The 14,738-nt window shown below is 35.4% G+C and overlaps 1 protein-coding gene across 1 annotated transcript in view; it reads left to right on the forward strand.

Moving 5' to 3' along the window:
- The first annotated feature begins 5,861 nt into the window (after positions 1-5,861).
- The window catches only part of LOC106884339 (calcitonin gene-related peptide type 1 receptor), a 107,267-nt gene continuing 98,390 nt past the window's right edge, over positions 5,862-14,738 (forward strand). Inside the window, exon 1 of the mRNA XM_052969887.2 lies at positions 5,862-6,330. Coding sequence (XP_052825847.2) covers positions 6,295-6,330 — 36 coding nt within the window. The 5' untranslated portion in view covers positions 5,862-6,294. The remainder of the gene's footprint in view (positions 6,331-14,738) is intronic.

Consider the following 14,738-nt stretch of genomic DNA (forward strand, 5'->3'; position numbering starts at 1 on the left):
AAGAAAAAAAACTTCACAACAGGAAACACAATTGAGAGCGGCATCAAACTTTATCATTCATTAAATTTAAACTATTAAAGGAGGATTATTGAAGGCGTAACAACACCAATTGGTAGGACCTCACCATTGGTAGAATCTCGAGCTGAAGCTAATAAAAGAATAGTTGTGACAAAAGAGATTTTTAAGAAACTACAGGAAATGTGCAAAAGCAACCTATGAAGCAAAGCTCTTGAAAATAAGAGTTTCGACAGATATTATAAGCCAAGAGAGGACTGTTGATGTGAAATATTCACACAGCTTATGGAATTACCTGCATTTATCACTCCATAAGCTTGATATTCAAGAGTGAGCAGAGACAAACATAAAGACAAGTATACGAAATGCTGCAGCATTATGCACTAACTACATACACCATTATTAACTGCATACTAACAACGTGAACCATCACTAACTATATGCTAACCATACATACAAACACTGGCTTATCTATTAACTATATTTTCCACTTCTAACTCATATACTAAATACATGAACAGCCATTAACTGCAAGAACTATTACTTATTCACTAACTACATGTACCACTGTTAAGTATACACTAACTACATGTACCACTGTTAAGTATACACTAACTACATGTTCTACTGTACACCAACTACATGTACCATTCCTAGCTCATACATTAATTTCTTTTCCTTTTTTCATATACAGTGTTCTAACATTGTGCTACTAATGATACATCACGTATTGTAGGTATTACTGTTAAGTCGACAGTTTGTTACTATTACATTCTAAATACCAACTAGTTTATCCAATTAACATCTCTTATCGTCTGACTATCATAATCTACATGCTTTAAACTCTCTTTACTTATAAATCTCACCCTCTCTTTACCAATCTATGTTATTTCAATCGCTATCTGTATGTCTAATTCTCTGATACTTTTTATCAATCTTGTTTATTTTCTCTACGCCGCTATCGCATCCTCCCACTCTTGATTTTCTGCCTCTCTCTCTCTCTCTCTCTCTCTCTCTCTCTCTCTCTCTCTATATATATATATATATATATATATATATATATATATATATATATCCCTCCCTCTCTTTCTCTCACTATCTCCCTCTCTCCCTCCCTCTCTGTATCTCTCTTTCAATGTCTGTTTCTCTGTCTGTATGTCTATCTATCAATCTATCTTGTTCTCACTGTCTCTCACTTACTCAGTTATATTTAGCATTCTCGCTAATTCGATAAATATGACTGAATAATTCGCGATATCAAAGTATTGGATTTGTTACCAATTGCCATCAAGCGCTACCAATTGTCACACACACATACATACTTGTAGTCTATAATTCCTCGAAATGGAGATGGTTTCTATAAATCAAGGTCTTATTTGGCATGTTAATCATAATATCCTTATTCATCCTTGTTGTTCAAATACACGCTACTGACCACTCTAAGTTATTTCTCTCAACGGGTTTTCATTTTGTATAGATGTGTGTGTATGAGTAAATGAAATGAAAACGAGCTAAGCGAAATAACAGAGTGGTATATTCAATAGCATACAAGATAAAGTTTTGATTTATTGAAATTATCTCCATCTCCAGAAAGGGCACCACATATACATGAGAATGGAATATAAACTCGAGAATCAAAAGTTCTCCAAAGATGAAGTAACTTTAAGGAAAACAAAATTCTTTCTTTTAATAAGTACATTGTTTGTGAATTCGAGATTAGTTTTGTTTGTTGTGCATGTTTATATGACTATACTACTGTGTTACATAATGTTGTGTGCGCATATATATGTATGCACACATGTATATAATTTGTATGTGTGCAGCGTATATACTATGCATGTACCTACACATCCAAGTTAATGGTGTAACTTGGAGTAAATTATAAAACAACTGTAAACATATAGGCTTCCAAAGAATAAGTCCTGGGGTCGATTAGCTCAACAAATAAAAGAGAAAAAAGAGATATGTATGAGAATACCTTCCTAAAACAAAACACAAATCTGCACATATACATACATACATACATACATACATACAAAAATACCCTGTTGGTGTTGTTGAAATTCCCATGAAGGAGCCCTGGATCTAGGTTAGTAACCGACTCTTTCTCTATTGACAAGAAATCTCGAACTAATACTTAATAATGACATACATACATAAATACATACATACATACATACATACATACATACATACATACATACATACATACATACATACATACATATTCTTTCTTCTATTCTTTCCTTTCATGGTTTCAGGCAGGGGTTGTGGTCATGCATTAGCGTTAAATGCAAGTTTAGTTTTGGCTCATTTTCTAGTCCTGTCTCTGAAATAGGTCCTGATGAAGCAGTATGTAGGAAAGAGTTTCTCTTTACGTTTCTTGACACGATATGGATTCATCTGCTGATGAATAATTTAAAAATTAAAAATTTATCTAAACGTTCTTTGAGCACATCTACACTTTGTAGATCTCTGAGGCCTTTTGACAAGGTATTGAACAGTTGTGGGACATTGAATTCTAAGCTGGAACAGTACAGGGGCCTTACTCTAAACGAAGATGGTGAGATTTTTAGTACTATGCAATGACGTCCAGTTCTCAATCGCAAAATTTGGAGCTAGATTTTCCATAATCTTCCGTGTATATATCACTATATATCTTTCATGTCTTCTCTCTAAGAAGTAAAGTCTTAATTCTTTTAGCCTGTCCCACTAGCCCTTCTTGAATTGCCTCGAGTTTTACTGTTAGTTTGACGCTTGGTAGTAACCCTAATTGGGATTAGTAATCCAGGCGAATGAGAACGAATGTTCTCCACAGGAGTAGCAGGGTTTTCTTTTAGCGTCTTCTGAATAATCTAAGAATCCAACCAGTCAGTCGCTTACACATTGTTGCCATCTGAGTAACATGCACACGGAATGATGCATCGGCACTCATGTAGATTCCAAGGTCACGCACCAGCTCTGACTCTGGAACAGCAAGACCCCTGGTCCTATATTCTGATTGCAGTCTGTTGGTGGGTCGAAAGCGGAGTGCTTGAAACTAGTCAGCATTACTGCATGTTTTCTGCAGCCCTCCTGTAGGTTGTGTTCAGGACTTTCTTTAGTTTTTAATTATTATCAAAGTCCTTGACTGCTTGTGATATCTTTGTACCATGAGCACGGCTGGAGAGAGGATGACTGTAAGAGCTACCACAAACAGATTTGGACCAGTACAGTTCCCTGAGGGATACCATTTAGTATTGATATCTCCTCAATGAAAGCACAATTGGCTGCGACTATCTGATTTTATTTTTTTAAAAAGCCATGCAGTCACTCCCCTAAATTTTCCAATGATACCAAGGTCATGTTTGTGATATATTATCGAGTTTGTCATCGGTCTTGGTGAAATCTAGATTTATCCTATCCGCATCTAAACGGTTCAGTCGTAAAACTGTAGTCGCTGTGTGAGGCAGCTCCTTCATAGATGGAAGCCGCGCTACGTGTTTATGAGCAAGCTGTTTTCTTTTTGGAACGCGATTAGCTTCCTTATTACGATACATTCCATCACTTTGCTAACCGGAGAGATAAACCTGTAATTCTTAACATCTGCTCTGCTTCTTTAATTATGAATAGAGCAAGTGATAAATTCTCTCAACATTATGTTTGTCACATACGGGGAAAGTCTGAAAAAGCGCCTGCAGTGGTTTTGCAAAAGCCTTCTTGCATGTTTTTAAAAGAACAACTGGAAAACAATCAAAGCCCGTTGTTTTGTTCCAATTCATCTCATCAATGGCCAATATTATATCCTCTTCTTTCATATCGATATAATCGATGATTTTCTCATCCCTGTATGGATCTGCGGCGTTGAAGAAATCATCAGATTTGCTTATTTGCATATATGCCACCGAAGAGGTGAAAACACTTTAGGGTCGCTTATTTCACTGATCATCACAGGGTCTGCCGTTAGTGAGCCATTTTCGTCAGACGGAACCCTCTCTCCTGATGCAGTGAGGTAGATTCTTTTGCAAATTTCTAGAAGGCTTTAGGATCTATTTTATAATTTCAACCGCCCTAGTTTTCTTTCACTTAGTTTTCCGTTTGATGGGAGATTTTGAATTTATTTTCCATCTTTGTAAGGGCTTTTTGGGGACGTCTCGCCGTCATTAAATTGTTCATGTAAGCGATTTGAGACTTCCATTCTTCGTCTCATAAGGACGGTGGTGGTGGTGGTGGTGGTGGTGGTGGTGGTGACGTAGGTGGTCGTCTCTTGTAGACCGAGAAGAACGGTTCTGTAGTTTCTTTCTAAAAACCCTGCACAGACGTCTTGCATATAGTGATGAAATGTTTGCTCAGTACATTTGTTCAGTACTCCCATCAAATCGACGTTGTCTGAACTGGTGTACGGAGAACTAGACGCCGGGTGCCGAAGTGATCGCAGGGCAGCAGTGATGAAGTGGTCAGCTGAAGAGCACAAAGCAACACCATAAATAGGCCATGCGCCCTTTCACAGAAACACACAAACACACACACACACTCACACACATACACATGCACACACACACACACACACACACACACACACACACACACACATATATATATATATATATATATATATTTACAATCAAAGACATGAACATATATATATACATATACATATAAGACTTGTTTCCACACCGTTTCCTTTTACCAGATTCACTCACAAGACACTGGTCGGTCCCGGGCTCCAATAGAAGACAGTTGCACCAAGTCCGTGCAGTGGGACTAAGCCCGAAACCATGTAGTTATAAAGTGAACTTATAAATAGAAATTTCTTAACCACACAAGAGTGCATGCGCATATTTAGACAGATAGACAGACAGACATATGGATAGATAGATAGATAGATAGATAGATAGATAGATAGATAGATAGATAGAAAGATATAACATATATTAATAAAGATATATATATATACATCTTATATATACATATACATCTTATATTTATATCTACCTATATATATACGTATATATATATACGTATATATATATATATATATATATATATATATATATATATATATATATATATATATGTATGTGTGTGGGGGGGGGGGGGCAGGTGTATACATGCATTTAAAGATACATATATTTACACGGTTACTCGCGCAACTGATAAATTACATGTAGCATTTATAGGCCAAACTATTTATGCGCGGTCAGCCATTACATCATGTGTGCGTGTGTGTGTGTGTGTATGTCTGTGTGTGTGTTTGTGTTTGTGGTTTATGAATATATGTATGTATAACATGTATAAATATATATATGTCTCCATCTGTCTCTGTGTATATATATATAAATATATATATTTATATGTGTGTGTATATAAATATATATATATGTGTGTGTGTGTGTATGTAAATATATATATATATATATATATATATATATATATATATATATATATATATATATATATATATATGTATATATATATATATATATAATTATATATATATATATATATATAATTATATATATATATATATATATATATGTATATATATATATATATATATATATATATATATATATATATATATATATATATATATATATATATATATATATATATATGTATATGTATATATGTACGTGTATATATACATACAAGCATACACACCGGCATACATACATTCATACATACATTCATACATACATACATACATATACACATATATACGTATGTATGTATGTATATATGTCCTCACACTGGTTCTTTTTATTCTCCCCCCACCCCCTATTTCTTAGTCACATTTTTTTCTTCCCTACATACTTCTCTACTCTCCTACTATTTCTTGACAGTCCACCTCCTTCGCCGCACTTACCGCCGTCATTATCTACGGAATCAAAACAAGCTGATGTGATTTTAACGCGATACAAACGCTTTAGGTTAATGCTTCACATTCAGAAGGATTTTCAGTTACGTATACAGAGACGCATACATCCGATTACGTATCCTGATACATTTTAAGCTCATTTTTCATTGAAATGTAATACAGTATCTGTCTATAAAGTCAACGTTTTAACTTATAGATAGAAACATCTTACAAGAAACAAACAGGTGACTCTAACGCCCACATTTACTTCTCAAAACACCTACGTTGAAATTATAGAATTTATATTAGCGAAAGTAATTCACTACTGCTATCAATTAAAGAAATATATTCATGACGACAACCACTAGAAAAATAACTGTTTCTACTTTATATCATCTACTAGTCGATCTGCTTATCAACCCAACATCACTTTCGATGGGATGAAATTCTCAAAGCCTGATACAGGAAAGCTGAAGGTAAAAGAACTCCTTTTTTTCTTTCTTCACACACATCAACGTTAAGTTTTCAAGTCTTTGTAAAGTTTTGTGCGAATATACAATTCATTCTAACATACACGTCAATATTGTTTTCTTAAACACACGCGAGCGATCATATATATGTGTAAGTGTGTGAGTGTGTGTGTGTACGTATATATATATATAATATTAGGGACAAAATCCAAAATTACAGGTAAAAACTCAATTAAAATCAATTTATAAAAAAATCAAAATTAAATTGAGCATTATAGATAAAATATATATAAAATATATAGTTTTAGGAAAAATAACCAAGTTTCAAGAACTCATCGATGAAAATCCACTATCACATATAGAAAAATTAACAATTAAAAGCACGATAAATGAGTATAATATAAAACAAAGTAAATATCATAAGATGTATGTATATATATATATATATATATATATATATATATATATATATATATATATATATATATATACGCATACATATATATATAACTACACACGATAATTATATATACATAAATATATATGTACACACGCGCACACACATATATATACATATATATGTATGCATATGTGTATAGGAGGCTTACACACGCACACATATATATATATATATATATATATATATATATATATATATATATATATATATATATATATATATATACAAACACACGTATACATTCATAGATGCACACACACTAAAGATGGTACATATATCTTAATATATAAACATCTTTATTCCAAAACAGTACATATGCTCTCTTATGAATTAGAAAATATCTCGACCTGTATCTCTTGAATTGTGATTACGCTTACATGACTTCCTACCATTTAAATGAAATTTTGAAAGTTATTACATTTACCGTGTTAAGCAAAAAACAATGCTTCGGTGTCCAGTGAGATGATGATACTAATAGTAACAGTCCTTTCTACAATAGGTACAAGGTTTGTAATTTCGGGGGTGGAATATGGTAGATTACATGACCCCTGTATTTGACTAGTATTTATTTTATCGACACTGAAAGAATGAAAGGCAAAGTCGACATCGGTGGAATTTGAACTCGGAGCATAAAGACAGACAAAATGCCACAAAGCATTTTACCCGGCGTACTAACGATTGTTCCAGCTCGCTGCCTTAGTAACAACAGTAATAATCCTTTCTACTAAAGACACAAGACCGGAAATTTAGGGCTAGAGGACTAGTCGATTACTGTGTTTAACTGGTACTTAATTTATCGATCCCGAAAGGATGAAAGACAAAGTCGACCTCGGCAACATTGAACTCAGGATGTAAAGACATACGAAATGTCGCTAAGCATTTTGTCCGGCGTGGTTGTTCAGGCAGCGACCAGGCAGAATCGTTACCACGACGGACAAAATGCTTAGAGATATTTCTTCCTGCTCTTTACGTTCTGAGTTCAAATTCCACCGATGAAATAAGAACCAGAAGATTGGAACCGCCATAAACGATTACGCTCAACCCACAAAATTTAAGGCCACATGCCTACAGTAGAAAGAATTATCATTGTTGTTCATATTATCTCCAAATACCGAGATTTCGATTTAACACCTTAAATTTACTAATACTTTTCACTTTTAGTGTGCGTATGGGTGTGTATGGATATGTATATGTATATGTATGTATATATATATATATATATATATATATATATATATATATATATATATATATATATATATATATATATATATATATATATACATATATATATATATATATATATATATATATATATATATATATATATATATATATATATATATATATATACATATATGCATATATATATATACACACATATATATATATATATATGTGAGTGTGTGTGTGTGTGTGTGTGTGTGTGTATATATATATATACATATATACATACATACATATATATATATATATGCATGTATATATACACACACACATAATACATTAATATGTGTCTGTCTCTGCGCATATGCACATCTGTACTTGCATGTATGTAAGTGTCCGTATGTGTAAATATATATATATATATATATATATATATATATATATATATATATATATATATATATATATATACGTGTATGTATATGTGTGTCTGTGTGCACATTATATATTCCTATATGTGGGTGTGTTTGTGTCTGTGTTTGTTTCGTCTTAACAACCGTTGTTCTTGCTTTGTTTATGTCTCTGTACCATAACTCTTTGGCAAACAGAACCCGATATAATACCTACCAAACAAATACTGAGCTCCGTTTTACCAAACGTATTCATCTACTGAAGTAGAGTCCTCAAGTTCCTTGTTGGAGTATTGCCTATGTAAAGAAGTATGTTGTTTCACTGAGTTTACAATGGCTCCTATGTAAAATTTTCCAATATTGTATGTAACTACCTCACATTGATGCACAACGCGTGCATTGCCCATTCAATGCGTAATCCGCAGTGATGCGGCATTTACATCCAGGTGATGGCGGCTTGAGCCAGACTGGTTGGTTGGGGGACACCAGTTCTGTAGTAGGTGGCAGGACGCATCCCTAGTATTTGCAACTTATGGTGTAAGGTCTAGATTCACACAAATTCCGCGAATTCCCTGAAATTCCATCCCCCATATCATTACCTCCCTGCAGATTCTTCTGGAGCAGGCACCGAGGTCCATGTGAGCCGGGTTGAGGTTGACTCGAATGTAAGCCTCCGAATCTACCATTTCCAATAAGTAGATCCATGTATTATATTCGGCAAGCTTCAGCCGATTTGAAACAACTGTAACACTGGCCCCATTTGGTGCGGCTGGGTACGAAAGTTTCATGGTATTCTTGTTGAAATGCTACGGTACCTAAGCTACGAAGGAAAAGCTTTTTTGTGGGGGGATCTGGAAAAGAATTCTGAGGATGTTGGTTTTGAGTTAGACAAGAAGAGCTGCCCATACCAAATAACCTCTTTCTTTTCTTGTCTACCACCTGGGTGGGTCATCCCTTCATGTGGGAGGAGAGGAGACTTTGGTTTAATGCCCAAAGGTACCAGTTCCAAACACCGGATCGTACTCCGTACGCCTCTCTATTAATGGACATGGGACCATTGCGAAGTTAGACCGTCGCCGCGGTGAGTTGCTACATCATTTAACTTATGGGTCGGCTGCGGGCCCGAAGGCTATTCGACACGTATTGAGTAGGCCAATTTTCAGCGTGTTCCCACAACTATTGCGACACTCTGTACCTCTTCAGCTCTTGTGTGCAAGTTTAAGTTTGGTGTGCAGGATAAATTATAAATATCATTTAAAGCCTGCTCTCTTGGAATCCTCATTTTTGTAGACGATACATTTGGTGGAAAGGTTGAAGATCATAATCGAGATATTCCTAACCAATCCGTCGACGACATACCTGGATGATGTAAACGTAATGGGGCTTCTCGTTGAGTTTGATGTACGACTGATATTGTGAATTTAGACCTAATGTAAAATTAATCTTCTAAAGTTAATCTTCTAACTGCACTTTTTGAAAGATATAGAGAGATAGTATTGCCGAAAAAAGTGGAGACGTTTTATAAGCCTCTACATCACTGACTGGGAACATCCAGAAGTAATTAGAAAAGCGTTATCCCTATAGAGTCAACCAAACTCCTGGTTCGGAAAGTTTTCCTTCAGACAGTAGAGTATATATAGACTTAAAAGAACAATTTGCCACATCAAGCTCATCAGCCCTAAGCTGCCTAAACCAATGGTCAACGCCCTGGTAAGAAATCAAATAATTAGACAATAACAATGACAATAGAATTAGCAAGTACATCAGCTACAACTTCGGGCCGTAAATGAGGGTCAAATGGCCTTTAGCTAGTTGATTGTCAATTTCTATGGTAACAGCTACATTCAGTTATCCGGCAGACAAAGAGTGGTTTGACTTCAACTTTAACATTATCTCCTTACTCTCCTTTCTACCATTCTCACCTTTTTACGTCCTACATACTTGCGTACACAAAATTGTTGATTTATACGCAGTGTATATCAGCAGCGTTTGCTTCAGTTGTGCGTGCGGATGCAGGGGCGCGCGATCGAGTGTGTGTGTGTGTGCGTGTGTGTGTGTGTGTAAGTACCTGCTGTATACGTGTGGATGCGCGTACCTGTTTAGGATGTGTGTATGGATGATTGGTGAACGTATGTAAATTCCTGTATTTATATATGTACGTATGAATGTGTGCGTGTTTGTCTAGAACATGTATGCATGCGTGTGTTTTGTTTGGTGCGTGAGTGCGTGTACAGCTATGTGCATGCTTTTGATATATATGTTTGTTGCAACGGCGTTGCTGTAAGGGAAGAGCGTTGGATTAAAGCTTGGTAGTGTTAGGGATAGGAAGAAAGACAGGAAAAGCATCCCTACACAGATGTATGCATGTGTATGTGTGCACGCATACTCACGTATATAGAGACACAAGTAGGTTACAGGGGACGCATAAGATAGGAAGGTCAGCCTCCTGCGGTTTACATAGGCATCGGTGGTTAGGAACTCCATTCTGACATCCAGGTCGCTTATATTGGTGAATTACCTAGCGAAATCCAAGCCCTTCAGGAGAGGTTTCGATATAGCAGAGTAGAAGTACATGATGTTAAACTGTGTGGATCTGCAGGCTGATTTATTCTCGATACTGCGGAACTAGCTGATCACAATTGCACTGGAATCCAATTCGATCAACCCGGTGGCCCTTCTAATATCTGAGTTGATAGTATTAAGAAAGTGCTTACTGGCAATGCCTATCTGGCTTTGAGAGGATTTGATCAGTCTGCATTTGGAGTTGGAAAAATAAATTGTGTAAATGATTTATGGATGATATGGGGGTGGGTCGCATTGTTTTCTATATCAGAGGTCACGAATTCTTGTCCGGCTGACTCTGAGTATGCACCATTGAAAAGGCCCAAAAAGGCTGAAATACATCTGGCACATTCGCTGGCCACTGCTCGGACGAATTTTACGATATTTAATGTGCTTTTTTTACACAGCACATTCATAAGAGTTATTATCTCAGAACCATTTCTGCAATAACTAGTCTATCATTATTTACACTTAGAAGCAACGAAGCATAAGTACCTGAGGAAGGTACTTTACACAAAACCAACTGGCAGGTAATGTCTTCAAAGCAGTCAATAAATATGCCATACCAGTGTCATATTCTGATCCTTTTGGGAAGTGGACAAAAACAGAGCTACAGGAATTGGACAGGACATGAAAGGTGCTTACAATTCATCTGTACAGTACCCTAAAAGTTCATATCGACACGCTCTACTAACCTAGAAGAGCTGGGGCAGAAGTTAATGAAATACAGAAGAGACCATCAATGCTACGATTTATGATTTGGAAAACTAATATGTGACTTGTGATAGAAAAGAGTATTACCTGCGGATAGAAATAGCGAAGAATCACTGAAACAGTGAGAGAATTCAAGAACAGAAAGATGAACAACCGGGCAAGGAATTATATTGTCAATTAATGCAACAAAGCGAGGATGTTGAAAGTAATGAAAGCTTGTTATGGCTGAGACTTAACAACCTGATACGAGAAACTGAATTGCTGATTATAGCCGTTCAGGCACAAGCCATTGTGGCAGCTAAATGTGCATTGGAATGTTAACTAAGTCTATTGAAGTGAAGTGACAAAATAATGTATGAACACAAGTCAGCGACTATAATTGTAAATAAGCTTTACAGAATTTATGGATTTCTTCAGAAACTACCCAAACTAGTGAAGCAAGAAGATCAAATATATTCATAGAAGACAGAAAAAGCAAATTGTGTAGGATCATTGACTTTCCATCCCATTTCGTAGCAGAATGAATATCAAAGAAAATGGGGAAAATCAGAAACTTGCAAGGGTGATGAAGAAGTTGTGAGACACAGGAGTCAAAAAAGGGTATCTGTGATAATTGGAGCATTTGGTACAATACCCAAACTGGTACCTAAAAGGAACTGAGACACCTATTATTCACCTGCCGTAAGAAGTGTCATCCTGTAGGTGTACTAAGATACATTCTTGAGATTTGAGGAGACTTATTACCAAACCTCAGGACAACACCTCTGGTAATTAAATGAATATGCAATAACTTTTGTATAATAATAATAATAATAATAGAACAACACTATGTACAAATCCTTCTCTAGAACAACACTATGTACAAATCCAAATATATGGTACCCTAGGCATAACACCTACATGAACTTCTAACTTGTTGTCTCTTGAGGTCTCTGGGTGAGACTCGGATCCAACTTGTACAAATGCAAAGCAAAAGTCAAACATAAAATAATAATAATAATAATAATAATAATAATAATAATAATAATAATAATAATAATAATAATAATAATAATAATAATAATAATAATAATGCTTTCTACTAAAGGAACAAGGCCTGAAATTTGTTGTTGGGTACTAGTCGATTATATCAACTCCAGTGTTTCACTGATGCTTAATTTATCGACCCCAAAAAGATGAAAGGCAAAGTTGACCCCGGTGGAATTGTACTCAGTGTGAAAAGTGCCGCTAAGAATTTTCCTGGCGTGTTAACGATTCTTCCAGCTCGCCGCCTTCATAATAATAATAATAATAATAATAATAATAATAATAATAATAATAATAATAATAATAATAATAATAATAATAATAATAATAATAACAACAACAACAATAACAATGAATAATTAAAATAATAATGGTTTCTGATCTTAATTGATTGGAAGTGTTATCATGTACATTGTTTTGTCTTGGTATAATAGATGGGCTACAGCAAATATTCTGCTCAATACCACAGATTTACTAGTCAGTTGTTTGCTAGTCAGTTGAGCATGTCCCTTGGTGGCTGACGATATGTGCAACTCTGATCATGAGCAGAAGTAGTGGGGGGAGCATCATAGCCATTGTCGAGAAGAATTCTTTGGGGTTTGAATAATTCAGTTTTGGAAACATGGGTGTTTTGCTCAACATCCTTAAACAAAACTTATTCAGGGACCTTTTGAGCGGGTTGGGCTACTCGACCTGAAGGAAATTCTAACTGGGCCCCACCTGCGAGGTCATGCGCTGTTTATCTTGATATGAGATCACCATGTCGTGCACATATGGTTGTGATGCATGTGCCTGGTGTACCCTTATCAGACAGGTAGTTATGATGTGAATACTGGGCTTCGTACATTTTACCCTAGTGTCACTTTGATGGTATGCACTGCTCTCTCACACAATAATAATAATAATAATAATGATAATAATAATAATAAGAAGAAGAAGAAGAAGAAGAAGAATACATTATTTACATTATTTACATTTGAGGGATATTTGTCCTCATCTTGTTTGTTGTTAACACAACGTTTCGGCTGATATACCCTCCAGCCTTCATCAGATGTCTTGGGAAAATTTCGAACCTGGATTCTCATTCCTAAGGTATTTTTCGATGTTATTATTATTATTATTATTATTATTATTATTATTATTATTATTATTATTATCATTATTATTATTATTATTATTATTATTATTATTATTATTATTATTATTCAGGTCACTACACCACTACACCATATGCCCACGGGCATATGGTGTAGTGGTTAAGAGCGCGGGCTACTAACCTCAAGATTCCGAGTTCGATTCCAGGCAGTGACCTGAATAATAATAATAATAATAATAATAATAATAATAATAATATGCCCTGCTGTTGTACCAGGCACATTGGACGCCATGCCAGTTTTAAGTGCTTCTTCTAATTTCTTAATTAAGTCTCTCTCTATTCTATTTCGGTCTGTCGCTAAAGCCTTGCTATACCCAATTGATTCTGCTTTAATTGATCTCTTTAGGGAAAACCATCATTTGTAGTTGACGATGGCCCCCGTCAACGCCCTATTAACTAATGAGCTAATTCTGCTGTTGGTTGTGTTGATTGGTTGGGTTGGTTGAGTTGGTTTGTTGTTTTGTGGAGCTGTTTCATCCTTTCGTGGAGCTCTTTCAATTTTTGTGTTGATGGCGATGTTGGTAACAGTGTTGGTTTGCGGTTAGTGTTTTCTTTCTGTTGTTGCTGCTGTTGCTGTTTGTTGTTGTTGTTGTTGTTGTTGTTGTTGTTGTTTTTGTTTTTGCTGCTGTTGCTCCTTCAATATTGCGCAGTCAATTTTTAAGTGGTTTTTGCTTCTACAAAGGTGAGAGAGTGGTCTTCTGTCTTCAACGGCGACATGTAAGGTTGTACCGTCTAGCAGTTTTATAAGATCTGGTACATTTTCTATCGTCTCTTGCTTGGCTTGAACCAAGTGTTAGAACGCCTGACTTACCCAGTTTTGTTGTTCGAGGACGGCAATTTCCAAGATGTTAATAACTTCCTCGAAATTGTAGCAGATGGCTGACACCAGCCATCGTGCTTCAATTTCAAGGGGTACATC

Source organism: Octopus bimaculoides, chromosome 8 (assembly GCF_046866305.1).
Source record: "Octopus bimaculoides isolate indiv1 chromosome 8, ASM4686630v1, whole genome shotgun sequence".
In the NCBI taxonomy this organism is placed as follows: Eukaryota; Metazoa; Mollusca; class Cephalopoda; order Octopoda; family Octopodidae; genus Octopus; species Octopus bimaculoides.